The sequence below is a fragment of the Rhinoraja longicauda genome, chromosome 1 (assembly GCF_053455715.1).
Source record: "Rhinoraja longicauda isolate Sanriku21f chromosome 1, sRhiLon1.1, whole genome shotgun sequence".
In the NCBI taxonomy this organism is placed as follows: Eukaryota; Metazoa; Chordata; class Chondrichthyes; order Rajiformes; family Arhynchobatidae; genus Rhinoraja; species Rhinoraja longicauda.
This window is the reverse complement of record NC_135953.1, coordinates 132,457,137-132,473,723: the sequence shown is the minus strand read 5'-3', so window position 1 is coordinate 132,473,723 and position 16,587 is coordinate 132,457,137. Positions and strand designations below refer to the sequence as shown.

The 16,587-nt window shown below is 43.8% G+C and overlaps 1 protein-coding gene across 3 annotated transcripts in view; it reads left to right on the top strand.

The window, feature by feature from the left end:
• Nucleotides 1-16,587, top strand: part of LOC144600787 (uncharacterized) — a 134,291-nt gene that overhangs the window by 11,765 nt on the left and 105,939 nt on the right. For all 3 annotated transcript variants that reach the window (XM_078412695.1, XM_078412688.1, XM_078412682.1), the window contains exon 2: nucleotides 2,215-2,721. In XM_078412695.1, coding sequence (XP_078268821.1) covers nucleotides 2,215-2,721 — 507 coding nt within the window. The remainder of the gene's footprint in view (nucleotides 1-2,214; nucleotides 2,722-16,587) is intronic.

Sequence of the window (16,587 nt, the reverse complement as noted above, 5' to 3'; positions counted from 1 at the left end):
ATGGCGAACTTACTGGGAAACTGGTGATGGCATAAAAATTGCCTCGAAATGTGATACCTTCATATGAGACGTAATATGAGTACCCTCATCTTCCCTGCTGTAGGCAGGGCATCATCAAACTGGAAAGGATGCTGAAAAGATTAATTAGGATCTTACCAGGGCTGGAAGGCTAGGGTTATTCTGTGGAATTCTCTGCCTCAGAAGGCAGTGGAGGCCAATTCTCTGAATGCATTCAAGAGAGAGCTAGATAGAGCTCTTAAGGATAGCGGAGTCAGGGGGTATGGGGAGAAGGCAGGAACGGGGTATTGATTGAGAATGATCAGCTATGATCACATTGAATGGCGGTGCTGGCTCGAAGGGCCGAATGGCCTACTCCTGCACCTATTGTCTATTGTCTATTATCTACTGTTATAAGGAGAGGTTGGATTGGCTTGGACTTTTTCTCCCTGATGCACAGTAGGCTGAAGGATGTCTTTATAGAGGCATATTAAATCATGTGAAAGAGCACAAGAGTACAAAGGACTCTTTCCCAGGAAAGAGCAGCCCAGCACAAGAGTACAAAGGTTCACGATGCAAGAGGAAAGATTTAAAAGAGTCCTGAGGGGCAAATTCTTCACAGAGTTATGAAGTGCGTATGGAATGATCTGCTAAAGAAAACTATAGAGGCAGTTACCAGGGTGACTTTTCAACAGCTATGACTAGCTACAACCTTGTCGGCGACAACTGAAGACAATTCACGTCAATTTGGCCTCCAGTTTTGACGCCGGTACCTGTCGCCGGTTGACGTAGGTAGTTGTCAATGGAATTCACCGAAGGCAGCACCGGCGACAACCTATGTCACCAGGCGACAACCTGGCGACAACCTACGACAGGGCCTATGTCAGGAGACGTCAAGCTACGATCATTGGCGTCAAACCAACAGTCGCTGAAATTTTTTAAACATTTCAAAATCCAGCAGCGACCGAAAAACGCTACGACTCTTTGGAGACGACTCACGGCCGTACAGGCGACACCCCGGCAACCATGTGGCGACAGCCTAGTCACCTGCAGTCGCCTAAACATCGCCTAAGTGGGACAGGGATTTAAGATTGCAAATACCTTGAAGGATTGTGGAGCCGGTAGATTACAGAGATGGGAGAGTGGAAGGCCAGAAACGAATTTGAAAACGTAGCTATGGTTTTTAAAATCAAAGTGAGTAAAATTATTGAAGTATGCGTCGAATTGGACAACAATTTTGTTATTCAAATATCTCTCTGGATAAAGATTTATTTTTTCTGAAAATTAGGCTGTTACCACAGTAGAGCAACTACTGGAGCCACTGCCTCACAATCCTGACCTCTGGCGTTGACAGCCTGGTATTTGTATGTTTTCCATTGGACTGTGTGAGTTTCTTCTGGGTGCTTCAGTGTCCTCCGAAAACGAGAGGATTGGTGGACCCATTGGCCACAGTGAATTGCTCTTAGTGTGTAGACAAGCAGTTGAATCAGCTGCACATTAAGAAGTTGATGAGAATGTGTGGAGAAAAAAAATGGGATTAATGTAAGATTAATAGGTTGTGGATGGTTGGTGTGGTCTCTTTGTATGCTGTATTTTTTGGACTTTCTGGAAAAATAAAATAAATCAGAGCTCATGTATTTATATATTTTTTGGTTTGTTATTGGTATTGGCTGTGATGTGCTCCAATACCCAAAACCAATAATGTTAAGGGTAGATAGACACAAAAATCTGGAGTAACTCAGCAGGTCAGGCAGCGTCTCTGGAGAAAGGGAGTAGGTGATGGTTCGGGGGAAAACCCTTCATTTGTTTATTTTGGTAATAGTGGTCATTCTTTTACGAAATGTTAGAGTGAATGGTCGCCAGTTGTTCCGTCACAGGGGGCCTCTCCAACGAGTGCAGGCAGTCAGTCCTTACCCAGTGACAATGCACACATGACATACAGTGTGTGCTCTGCATTGCATGACTCAACAGCCAGATCATCCCGATATTTCCTCTTCCTCGTCGCAGATCAACTCAATCAAAGACAGAAATGACAGGAACCTGTTTTTGCAGCATGGATTTTAAAAACAAGGTAGCCTGTGTGGTTTTGTTACATGGTCCCAAGGTACTGCAAAAGTGAGGCAACTCGTGATATAGAAAGTTTTTCAATTTGGAATCCTAGATGTGAAGCGTTATTTCAGTAAATATCGAGCTAATCAATTTTCTTTTCTCTTACAGTTATCTTGGCAGTGCCAACTGACGGCGAAAGTACGCCTAGTTATCCAGCAAATAGCGGAGTAAATTCTTCTTCAACACCTGATCTTGAGACTTTCACGAGCCATTTCATTTCAACAACGGAGGAGACCTCAACTCCATCTCCTGGAATTGTTGCCGAAACTACTTCCAATTCCAATTCATCCTATAACTACACTTTTGTTACCACGGATCAATATAGTAATGGCAGTACCAACCGGCATGATAATTTAAGTTTTAGCCAAATTCAGGAAAGGCATGTCAGTGATATTCCAGGTAACACCTCTAGTACCAGCACCACAGATGGAAATACCTCCACTGAGCCTCAAGTCTTGACAGGTCAGACTTCAAAGCCACTGGGACCTTCAGCAGCCACAACCTCTTCAATGAGTTTAACTGAGACTTCCGTTTCAAAAAAGACCAGCACTTGGAAAACCCACATCATTTCAACTTCTCAAACCACTCCAAATCCACAGCAAGAACATTCCATAGGTAAGACAATCTCTCACTGCTTCTCCTTAATCATTTTGTCAAAATCATAAAGTAATACTACTCATAAGTAGTACAAAAGAGTGAAATTGAAATACAATGAATGAATTTCGCATTTTGATGTTCGAGAAATTGTTGTATCTGACCTTCGGCGAGAGAGAACTGAACATTGTTCAGCCATTTATGCCTAAAGGTATCATATATTATGATATTGTATCATAATATATAATCAATCATAATCATAATCATAATCAAGTTAAGAAAAGGGGACGTACAACGTGATCTGGGTGTCCTAGTGCATCAGTCACTGAAAGGAAGCATGCAGGTACAGCAGGCAGTGAAGAAAGCCAATGGAATGTTGGCCTTCATAACAAGAGGAGTTGAGTATAGGAGCAAAGAGGTCCTTCTGCAGTTGTACAGGGCCCTAGTGAGACCGCACCTGGAGTACTGTGTGCAGTTTTGGTCTCCAAATTTGAGGAAGGATATTCTTGTTATTGAGGGCGTGCAGCGTAGGTTTACTAGGTTAATTCCCGGAATGGCGGGACTGTCATATGTTGAAAAACTGGAGCGACTAGGCTTGTATACACTGGAATATAGAAGGATGCGAGGGGATCTTATCGAAACGTATAAGATTATTAAGGGGTTGGACACGTTAGAGGCAGGAAACATGTTCCCAATGTTGGGGGAGTCCAGAACCAGGGGCCACAGTTTAAGAATAAGGGGTAGGCCATTTAGAACAGAGATGAGGAAAAACTTTTTTAGTCAGAGAGTTGTGAATTTGTGGAATTCTCTGCCTCAGAGGGCAGTGGAGGCCAATTCTCTGAATACATTCAAGAGAGAGCTAGATAGAGCTCTTAAGGATAGCGGAGTCAGGGGGTACGGGAGAAAGCAGGAACGGGGTACTGATTGAGAATGATCAGCCATGATCACATCGAAGGGCAGAATGGCCAACTCCTGCACCTATTGTCTATTGTCTATTGTCTATTGTCTATTGTCTATTGTCTATTGTCTAATCATAATCATAATCATAATCATAATCATAATCATAATCATAATCATAATCTTAATCATAATCATAATCATAATCATAATCATAATCATAATCATAATCATAATCATAATCATAATCATAATCATACTTTATTAGCCAAGGATATTTTGCAACATATGAGGGATTTGATTTGCCATACAGTCATACCAACAAAAAGCAACAAAACACACAAAATACATTGTATGATGGCGTTTGTTCAGAAATATGTAATTGAAACTGGACATTTCCTGAGTAAAACCAGTAATTACTGCTTCCAAGTTATTTGGAGCCACAACAGATAGACATTCAATGGGGCAATACTCAGCAGCTGTTCCTGAAGTGGTTTCTGGGCCAATGTAGAGGAAGTGATGGCAGACCCATTTAGTGCATTGGGACTGGTACCATTCTGAAAAGTGACCATCATTGCTCTCTCTGGGGATGGTCAGGTTGAATATCGTTCTGTTGAACTGGGACACTTCTAAATTGTGCTTCTGTCCTTGGAGTCAACAACCCAATGGTGCTCAGATCTCCGCCCACTCTCCCACAGGGGGCCGATTTACACCTCGCCGAAACCCCTGTTCTGATGGGTTTTAATTCCCCACTCAAATTCCAAGCGTCCTTGGCCAAGCATCAATGCCTCTATCCCGAGATCAATCCACTAATACTCTAATTCTCACCACACCAATCCCTTCCTCCAAACTCATCAGTGGAGGGAATGGATAGATAATGTACCGGATCAGGACCCTTCATTCCCACACTGACCTTTCTGTCTTGAGCCTCCTCCATTGTCAGAATGAGGCACAGTGCAAATTGGAGGAACAGCACCTCATATTTCGCTTGGGCAGCTTACACCCCAGCGGTATGAACATTGACTTCTCTAACTTCACGTAGCCCTTACTTTCCCTCTCTCTCCATCCCACTCCCTTCCAAGCTCTCCCACCTGTGTGGCTGTCTCCCACTACATTTTATCTCTGTACCGCCCACTCCCCTGACATCAGTCTGAAGAAGGGTCTCGACCCGAAACGTCACCCATTCCTTCTCTCCAGAGATGCTGCCTGTCCCGCTGAGTTACTCCAGCTTTTTGTGTTGCCCTTCTTCAGAATGATGGACTCTGAGGGAAGCAGCTGCAAAAGGAGGTTGTACTAGATCTGCACAGGACCAAATGATAAATATATGTTATGGGGATTGCAGATGTTCTGTCTACCAAAATATTGGTGAAAGTAAGCAGACCCAATGGGCTGCTGCACAGCGGCAGAGTTGCTGCCTTACAGCACTTACAGCGCCGGAGATCTGGGTTCGATCCTGACTATGGGCGCTGTCTGTACGGAGTTTGTACGTTCTCCCCGTGACATGCGTGGGTTTTCTCCGAGATCTTCGGTTTCCTCCCACACTCCAAAGACGTACAGGTTTGTAGGTTAATTGGCTTGGTAAATGTAAAAATTGTCCCTAGTGGGTATAGGATTGTGTTAATGTGCAGGGATCGCTGGTCGGCGCGGACCCGGTGGGCCAAAAGGGCCTGTTTCTGTGCTGTATCTCTAAAACTAAACTAAACTAAACAATGTGTATGGATAAGATTTGAGGAGAGTGCAGAGCAACCCAGCTTGGTGGAAACTGTCAAACTGAATCCCGGCTATTCAGCCTGTTGCCGGTGATTCTGGGCCACCACCTCAGCTTCTCTGTCTGTGGTTGGCATCATGCATGACTCAAATCTAAATCACATCCTGTCGGGGAGACATTTGCCTTGCCAAGCTTCAATCATTGCAGGCTGTAATGTCTGTCACTTGCAAGCCTTTCTGCTTGCCTGTCACTATGATGACGATCTTGCATCTAGATCCTTCTGTACTGACAATCATTTCAATCAGCTCAGCCACCATCTTGGGCTGCAGGAAGAGATCACTGTATAATTTGGCCGATTTGACCTGCGGATCATTATGTGGTTGGCACTGTAGCACAGCTAAATAGAGCTCGTTCATCGCAGCTCCAGTGACCCAGGTACAATCCGGGCCTCCAGTTATGCCATTTATGCGTTCTCCCTGTGACCACAGCGTAATCACTACTCTAATCACTACTCTACTCTACTCTACTCGACTCTGACCTCCGCGAGATAACCACTTAAGAGGTGTTTGCGCAGTGATCAACCAGAACCACAACCAGAACATGGCCTTTTGTTTCTTCCCATATTCCAAGGACATGTAGGTGGTAGGTTAATTGGGCACTGTAAATTTTCCTAGTGCAGGTGAGTGCAAGAATCTAGGGAGAGCTGATGAGAATGTGGTGAGAATAAAATGGGATTAGTGCAGGATTTATCTAAAATGATGCTTGATGGTCAGTGCGGACTCAATGGGCCGATGGGTCTATTCTCTTACTATAAGACTTTTTGTGATTATAATTGATTAGTGGGAAGTAACATATCATCCATCCATTCATTCATTCATTCATTCATTCATTCATTCATTCATTCATTCATTCATTCATTCATTCATTCATTCATTCATATCACCCTGCTGTTGTTCAATAGATTTGGTTGCAGGAAGATCTGTTGCAAAAGAAAGGCAGTTAAAAGAAGTATAGTACTACTTAACTTATAAACTGAAAATATAAATAACAAGGAACAAATCTGAGGAAGGGCCCCGACCCAAAACGTTGCCTACCATGTTCTCCTGAGATGCTCCCTGACCCACTGAGTTACTCCAGCACTCGTGTCTTCCAGAATATATATATATATATATATTGTCATTGTTTCATTTCTGGGCCAATAATCCATCGGTTGACATGAATAATTTGAAGATGTGCCTTAAAATGCCATCACAGCAGCTGATGAATTCACATTCACAATTAATGTAAAGTAACTGCATTTTAAAAAGCTAGTATCTGTGCCAGTGACCATGAAGAGCAAGATCACTGTAAAAACTACAATTCTTACGGCAATAAAGCATGCAGTTCCAATCCAATCTGTGAATACAATATCTGGGCAATGTGGTTAACTGTCTACTGAAATAATCAAGTAAGCATTGTGTTCATTGACATCGAGGGATGGGTGCAAAGTGCAATGGCATCCCACAATTAAGCGAAAGAAGGGTGCTTGCCACTGGTCTGGGTCGTGTCGTCTCTCAGCATGACTTAGAGACATCACACATTACAGTGTGACTTTTGCCCCGCCAGTATGTTTTAAAACTTTAATTTCAACTGTTTGTGAAAAAGGTTTCTGATGAATGAACTGAGGTGTTTTTTACCTCAACACGTCAACTTTTATAAGTTTCATTGGCAGCACACCGTGGAAACCAATATTGTCTGTGGGGACTATGTACACTTGTATGAGGCTCTGTTTTCTCTCACTCAACACCCAAGCAACTGGGCCATATAACAATGATTTCCCACTCGAACCTTTATTGAAAATTGCAATCAGAGTATAGCATTTACAAAGCTTAATGAATAAGTATGAACTACACAGTTTTTCTTATCATTTTAGGATCCAATCTAATTTTGTTTGTATTGTTTTAAAGTTCTCGAGACAATATACTGTATGACTTAATTCATTGGAAAGTTATGCATGGTGAATATATATATATATATATATATATACATTAATATCCTCATATTGTAGCAGGGATAAGGTTTTCATATGGCTACAACAGTATGATCATATTATGCAGTGCAATTTGTATTTACATCTTATTCTGTGTCAGTTGACCAGTGTTTAGAGACTAAAACACAGACGAACAGAATAAAACACAGATACAATCGCAAAACCCACACAGAGAAGTGCAATCCCAATTTTATTAAGTTACAATTTGAATGAGATCATGCGTCAATGGTAAGAGGGGAAATGTGATTTCAAAGAGAATTGCCCGTGCTGTGAATTGAATATTTTACTTGCTGCTTTGGTACCTCAATAGTAACACATCATTAGTGGGATGACCCACAGATTGGCAGAATTTTCTCACACTCATTCTAAATTGACTCCAGTTCCAGCCAGCAAGAAAATGTACCATACTACCTGCGGTGTGATAGACGCATGCTTCAGTACTGGTCTCACACTAGGTTGCCCAGACTTCAGTCCCGTATGATCTCATCTCCTTTCTGACTATAGGTCTGCTTCTTTCTGCAAACTTGGGCTTTACATTCTTCCTGTTGTGACCTCATTAACCACACAGCTTAATCTGGATCACCAGAGGCACCGCAGTGTCTTGTTATTCCCCATATCTTCAATTCCACTTCTCAAAATCTGCACAAACCATCTTCCTCCACCATATCTGCCTTCCGATTTCTGTTTTGCTTCCTTCACTAAACTGAAGGACAAGCTCTACTGTCTTTGATGGTGATAATGATTCCGATGCTGGTAAAAATTAAAGGCAAAATAAACAAAATAGAAAAGTCATGATTAATGTCTACCAAATTGTGTTTTCATTAATACATTTTTTCCACAGTCTAGGCTGATATAATGAATGTGTTGAAGGAGCAGTCATCATCCTTCCATGCTGCTAAATTATATACTTTATGAACAAATATATTTAAGCATACGTAAGCATTACCCAATCTTAATATTGCACAAGAGTTAAAAATAATTTTCTACATATTCTCCTTGGTTTAGTTTAGTTTAGTTTAGAGATACAGTGGGGAAAATAGGCACTTCGGCCACCGAATCGGCACCGACCAGTGATCCCGCATATTAACACTGTCCTATAATAGTGACAATTTACAGTTTTATCAAGCCAATTAGCCTACATCTTTGGGGTGTGGGAGGAAACTGGATCTCGCGAAGAAAACGCACGCAGGTCACAGGGAGAACGAAGACACCCCACAGAGACAACACCCGTAGTCAGGATCGATCTTGGGTCTCTGGCACTGCAAGGCAGCAACTCTGCCGCTGTGCCATTGTGTCGCCCGTTGGTGTACAATATTAAGTATTGCTGCTCCGAATTGAATCACATTATGATTCTTCTTACCGTGTGCATGCCAGGGTAACTTAAAGAGCCAAAACCAAAATACAAAGGATGCCAATGTTCTGAAGTAAAATCTGAAAACGCTTGAAATGGAATGGCAGGCAGTACCTTTGGAAAGGAAAATAGAGTGAACTGTCATCAATTTGATGGCAGATTGTTGACCATGCAACTGTTTTTGTATCCATCGATGTCAGATGACCTCCTGGATATTTTCAGCAATTTCTTTTATTATTTCACTAAATAGGTTATTTTAAGCATGGTTTATTAAACTGGCTTGATCCTGAGGATTATGCCAATATAAATAGGGGTTAACGTTATACATTGAACTTTGTGCTGAATTACATTGAGTCATTCCCAAGTTTTATTCTCAATAAAAATCAAAATGACTGCAAATGCTGGAATGAAAAAAACCCAGAAAATGCTGCCAACATTCATCAGGTTAGGCCCCAGCGGTATGAACATTGATTTCTCCGACTTCAGATAGTTCCTCTGTCCCTCCCGTTCCCCTCCCCCTTCCCAGTTCTCCCACTGTCATCCTGTCTCCCACTACATCCCATCTTTGTCCCGCCCCCTCCCCTGACATCAGTCTGAAGAAGGGTCTCGACCCGAAAAGTCACCCATTCCTTGTCTCCTGAGATGCTACCTGACCTGACCTGACTTACTCAAGCATTTTATGATGCCTTCGATTTGAACCAGCATCTGCAGTTATTTTCCCACACATCAGGTTAGGCAGAATTTGTCAATAGAGAAACAGAGTTGACATTTCAACTCTGATGGAGGATCGTGACCTGAAACGTCACCCATCCATGTTTCTCCAGGGATGCTGCCTGAGTTACTTGGGCATTTTGTGTCTTACCTTGAAATTTCATGTCAAAGGACCCCTGCAAGAACAGTAGGGATAGATAAGTTCACTTGGGAAGGAGCAGGCTGAAACAACGGGTCTGCCCAGATAATTCTGCTTGTGGATTTTGAACAGGAGGTAGAAGTAGGAGTGCATGGTTAGTGCACTACAAAAGTTGAAGCTGTGGAAGACGAAAGCACAGAAACAACCAGTTGTATGGTATGGAAACAGGCCCATCAGCACAATTCCCCCATGCCAACTGTGTGCCCATCTAATGTAGTTGTATTTACTCGTGTTTGACCCATATGCCTTCAACCTTTCTGGGCACCTGTCCATGTGTCTTTTAAATGTTGTTCCTGTATCTGCCTCAACCACTCTATCTGGCAGTTTCTTATATATACCCACCGCCCTCTGTGTGAAAAAGTTGCTTCTTGGGTAGCTATTAAATTGTCCAACTCTCAATTTAAACCCGTGACCTCAGGTTCTTGTGTTCCCAACACTGGAAAGGGTCTGTGTGCATTTAACCCTTCTATGCCCCTCATGACTTGATACACCACTATAAGGTCACCTTCTATACACCAGGGAATAAAGAACTATCCTGTCCTATAATTGCCCTATAATTGTCCCATCGAATCCTGGCATCATCCTCATTAATCTTTTCTGCACTCTTTCGAGCACAAGGACATGATTCCTACCGCAGGGTGACTAAAACTGAACACAATGCCTCAAGTGTGGCCTCACTCAATGCCTGATCAAAACATCAACATACATCCTAACTTTTATACTCAATACCCTCATTGATGAAGGTCAGCATGCCAAAAGCCTTCTGCACTACAGTATCTACCATCTGGTGCCACTTTCGGGGAACTGTGTACTTGTACTCCTGGGACCCTCGGAATCAAAAACTCCCCAGGACCTCTCGTTAACGGTGAAAGTCTGCTCTAGATTTAATAGAAACATAGAAAATAGATGCAGGAGTAGGCCATTTGGCCCTTCGAGCCAGTCCAATATTTCGATATGCAGCACCTTGCACTCATCCAATTTAAAGCTCCATTCATTATTTCTCAGCCGACTTGCCAGACTGATCAATATCCCGCTGTGTTTTTTGATAATGTTCTCCATTGTCTACAATTCCATCTATTTTAGTTTCATCTGCAATCTTGCTAACCAGATCTTTTACATCCTCATCCAAATCATTTATGTAGATGGCCAACAGAGTGGGCCCAGCATCAATCCCTGAGGCACACCACTGGTCACAGGTGTCCAGTCTACACTTCAGCTTCTAAGCAATGACCTCATTTGGAGTATGTCTGCCTCTGAATGCGAGTTGTTAGAGGCAGGATTAGTTTCAACCATGGCATTCCCAAAGGTCCTGCTGCTTGCACTGATCTGTCCATTGGCAAATGGCAGGCCTCTGACTCCACAAGAATGAATGGATGGGTCCTGGTCTGTTGGTTGGAGTGTCATGTGGAGGGATCTGAAGGGGTGATGGGGTGTGGAACCTACCCAGCATCAGAGGTTTGTCCAAACCTCAGTGCTTCTCTAGTCTGTGTGTTGAAATCAAAGATACTAGAGGAGCAAGATAGACCACTCGACCCTAAAAACCATAGTATGTCATGGTGCCATTTTAGTAGGCAGAAACATGCAGAAACATTTTAAAAGAAAAATAACAAAGATCTGCGAATTGGTAGATGAGATATATTCTGCGTTTTAATGGTATCATCACACATACTGTTCCCCCAAAACACTGATTACACTGTGAGAGGCAAAGCGAATGGCGGGTTTTGCCTACTAAAATGGCTCCTATGCTTACTACACTTCAGTATAGGCAATTTCAACGGAGTGGTCCATCCTGTTCCTCTAGCATCTTTGAAAACTCCAAAACTCCCCCTGCCTTTTCTCTCCCTTCACTTTCCTCTTCCTCCCTCCATTTCCCCCCTCTACTGTATCTTCGCCATCCCTTCCAATGTTCCTCACTCTGATCCCAAACTATTAGTCTCAGCAGAGGCCTCCGTTTCCTCACTCTACCTCCTTGTCTTAATTCTTATTTTGCTCCCAACATGACATTGGGCTTTTCTTCCATCTCTGTGACCATTTCTTTGTCCCGGAATCCGCCCCCAGATTGTGGAATCTTTCTCCCCCTTCCCAGAATTTCCAATTCACCCAGACCGCTCCCTCTGGCCTCTTATCCTCTCTGAGTCTCTTCATTGCTAACTGCTGATGGGACATTGGTTGCCTTGATTTTTCCCTTGCCTTCGCTCACTTTAACCTTCCCCCTCTGAACTTGAAGCACTCTGCTCGTGACGAACCACTCCTGACACTGTCATCAAATCTGCCAAATTGTTTTTTATCTGCCACACTGACCACTATCTTATAGGGACCAAGCTTTTACACACATCCTTATGCCATTCTCTGGATATCATGCCATTGTCTCCACTACAGTCACACCTGTCATTTCCTCGAAACATAAAGTCTTTCGTAGGGTTGGGTTGCATGGTGGGCTGTTCTGGAAGATTATAAAGCAAGGGATCTAGGAGGGGGGGTAGCTATTTCACTTGATCAAAGGCTGAAAGTGGAAGGTTGTTTTTCAGACTGGACACCTGTGACCAGTGGTGTGCCTCAGGGATTGATGCTGGGCCCACTCTGTTGGCCATCTACATAAATGATTTGGATGAGGATGTAAAAGATCTGGTTAGCAAGATTGCAGATGAAACTAAAATAGATGGCATTGTAGACAATGGAGAACATTATCAAAAAACACAGCGGGATATTGATCAGTCTGGCAAGTCGGCTGAGAAATAATGAATGGAGCTTTAAATTGGATGAGTGCAAGGTGCTGCATATCGAAATATTGGACTGGCTCGAAGGGCAGCAGGACCTTTGGGAATGCCATGGTTGAAACTAATCCTGCCTCTAACAACTCGCATTCAGAGGCAGACATACTCCAAATGAGGTCATTGCTTAGAAGCTGTCTTGATCCACCCTTGGCCCTGCCATACAAAGGCGACAGCAATTAGTTAACTCAGAGTAGATTGGAGATTGAAGTTGAAACATTGTTTGCATGGGGTGACGTGATAGAAGCACTAATTAGTCACCAAATTAGTTGTTCCAATTCGTCAAACTTCATTCTTATGAGTTACTTCTCATGCAGGAGAAAAAGAATATATATATCAAAGCTAGACACAAAACACTGGAGAAACTCAACGGGCCTCCGGGCCTCCGGGCCTCCGGGCCTCCGGGCTTACACTGTGCGAAGGTATGCACAGATTTTAACCAGCATCTGCAGTTTATTTCCTACTATACTGTCTGGACCTACACTGTCCGGGCCTACAGCATCCGGGCCTACAGCCCCCCCGGGCCTAATATGGGACAAGGGCGATCCCATACAGAACAAGCCAATTTAGCCCAAAATACGGGATGTCTCGGCTAATACGGGATAGTTGGCAACCCTAACTATATATCAAAGTTGCTTCAGTGCGTCCAGGTATCGTTGCATGCTTAATTTCGTTAATTTCTGAAGAAGAGTCTGCACCCGAAACGTCGCCTCTTCCTATTCTCCAGAGATACTGCCGGACCCACTGAGTTACTCCAGCATTTTGTGCCTACCATTGGGCGGCATGATGACATAGCGGTACAACTACTGGCTTACAGCGCCAGAGACCTGGCTTCAACCCTGACTATGGGTGCTGTCTGAGTTTGTGGTTTTGTCTGAGTTCCGTGACCTGCGTGGTTTTTTTCTGAGATCTTCTGCTTCCTCCCACACTCCAAAGACATACAGATTTGTAGGTTAAATGGCTTGGTATAAATGTAAATTGTTCCTAGTGTGTGTAGGATAGTGTTAATGTGTGGGGATCGCTGGTCGGTGCAGACGCGGTGGGCCGAAGGGCCTGTTTCCATGATGTATCTCTAAACTAAACTAAACATCGGTGTAACCAGCATCTACAGTTCCTTCCTACACTCTATATAGGGGTGCCAACTATAGCACTCACAAATACGGGACAAGTTGACATCACCGCTCCGTGCCCCACGTGACCTCACCCAGCCAGCGGCCAGGTGCTACGGCTCCACTAATGGCGGCCGCCTGGGCTGGGAGGCGGGTCACTAAGCAACCTCCTTTCGGAGGCGCATGGGCCTCCAGGCCGACACTGTCCGAAGGTATGCACAGATTTTAACCAGCATCTGCAGTTTATTTCCTACTACACTGTCTGGACCTACACTGTCTGGGCCTACAGCATCCAGGCCTACAGCCCCCCCCCTCCCCCCCCCACCCCCCCACCGGGCCTAATGTGGGACAAGGGCGGTCCCATACGAAACAAGCCAATTTAGCCCAAAACACGGGATGTCTCGGCTAATACGGGATAGTTGGCAAACCTAACTATATATCAAAGTTGCTTTGGTGCGTCCAGGTATCGTTGCATGCTTAATTTCGTTAAATAAGAAGGAAGATTGTGATTTCAAAATACAAAAGATACTCATGTTGGTACTTGCTGATTTAAGTGCAGTCAAAGTAGTTGTGGCTCTCTTCATTTACAATACTTGAAAGGCTCATATCTAAAGCCTCAGTGGAGCATCCACAGATTTGGTAAAAGGGCACACCATCAAAAATATTCCAGAGAAGTTTCATGCACTGTATGAGAAAGTCAGCACGAAAGAACTATTGGAAGCCAGCAAACGGCATTCTCATACAAAGCAGCATTCAACATCAGCTCCAAAGATGAAAACATCTCCTGTGGAACACAGTGACTGTAAGAGGAAAAAAACATTAGACAAGGAGTAGGCAGGAGCAGAGGTTGAATTTTAGCCAACAGACTTGCAATGTGGTCATCTGAGGACAGCTTATTGATGGAATGTAGAAAGACAACATTATGAATGGCAGCTCTCTAAAGTAGTTATTTGAAAGACAGTTTCTTGAATCAATGTTCGGAGGCAATTCAATCAGGACTGTCCTTCAAGAAGATATAAGGAAGGGCTGCTCTGATCAGCTAGGCTTTTAAGTCTCAGTAACAAAGTTGTATTCAGAGAAACATTATATTACTGCCTCATTTTAGCCTTTAAAGGCTTTAAGGGTTGGAATTATAACAACTACTGATTTTTTTTGTGCTTTTAAAAAAAAAAAAAAAAGATGTTACCTGATTTGGCTTGTGCCTGCTGGCTGTGAATGAAATAGTTTTGGCATTACATCATTACTGCTGCAATTCCTTTGGGATAGACTCTTGCCTCCTGCTTATTTTTCAGATGTTGTCGGAGTTATCTAAAATATGCCTGCGTGCAAACATAAATCTCGGAGATGAGGCCGCGGTTATTCTCGGTTAATGGATCTTTATTTGACACTGATGCTGGTCGTGAAGATGGTGGTATTCTCTTGTTACAACAATAATTGCACACCCTGTGATCCACAGTTGTCAACTCGACGGGGCAATGGACTGTGGCATGATTGCCTCACTCTCAAGTGAAAATAATGGCCACAGTCAGACACTGCCGTATTTATCCAATCTGTTGACATGTAGATCTGCCACAGATAAACCACAGTCTGATCTGACTCACAGAGAAAATATAACTTGTTTTGCGGATTTATATCTGCTAAGGGGGAATGACACTGTAGTCTGGTGGACCTCTGCCCAAAATAAGACGCACGACACTAAAAATGAAAGAAACGAGGTATAAAAGGGTTACAAACTTGAGGATCTACCAACAGTGAGAAAAAAAAGGCCCTGCATCAAATAATCGGACGGCGCTTTCCTTGTTTCCAATCCATGTTTTGGCCTTTCCATTGTGGACAGAGTCAGTCACTGTATCTCGTCTATCACCCGCACCTCTCCCCTTAGCCTCTATTGCCCTGGACCGAGCAAGGACATCGTCCCCCCTTGTCCTCACCAGCCTCCACGATCACCAGATTGTCCTTTGCAGTTTCCGCCAGCTCAATACGATACGTTGCAATACGATACGATAGAACTTTATTTATCCCAGGAGGGAAATTGGGAAATTATTTATCCCAGGAGCTCCAACAAGATTCCCCAGCTGGACACACCTTCCCTGCTCCTTTCAGAATTTTGAAAGATTCACTCCCTTTTCGCCTCTGCTCCTCCATCTGCAACCACCACATCCACCACCCCCTCCCCCCCATCCTATAATGCCTTCCCACACATCAGGTACCGCAGCAGCTTCCCTACCTACCATCCAAGACAACAAACAGTCTTCAGAGGCGTAGGTACACCAGCAATCACATCTATATCAACACTCCTCCTCCCCTTTCACCTACATTCCTTCCTCCAGTCCCCCAGTCCATCACAGATACTGACCTCCCTAACATCAAAGGGATCTACAGGAGTCGCTGCCTTAAAAAGACAGCCAGTATCATCAGAGACCCACAACATCCTGGCCACGCTCTTATTTCACCCCTGCCATCGCAAAGAAGGTATAGGAACCTGAAAACTGTAACATCCAGGTTCAGGGGCAGCTTCTTCCCCACAATAGACTTGGATAGAGCTCTAGGGGCTAGTGGAATCAAGGGATATGGGGAGAAGGCAGGCACAGGTTACTGATTGTGGATGATCAGCCATGATCACAATGAATGGCGGTGCTGGCTCAAAGGGCCGAATGGCCTCCTCCTGCACCTATTTTCTATGCTTCTATGTTTCTAGGTTAACCATCAGGCTATTAAATGCTAATTTTTTGTTGTTGTTTATTGTGGTGTTTAGAGTGCTATGTTTGGCTATCTGTTATACAGCTCCAAGTAAGAATTTCATTGTTCCATATCGGGACACATGGCCATTGAACACTCTTGAATCTTTTGTCTCACTCTTCCTGTATTTTTTATCTCTGGCCTTAGTCCAACCGTCTGCCTACCAACAACTCACCTTCACCTGTAACCAGCTGTTACTTGCCAGGCTTTGCCCTGCACATCCTCACTTCCAGCTTTCTTCCCCCCAGCCCGCCGCAATCCGAAACATCACCTGCCTATGTCCTCCAGAGATACCACCTGACCCACCGAGCTACTCCAGCACTTTAAGTCTTTGCAGGTGAATCAGCAAATCACTTGCACTTCTTCCAGCTTA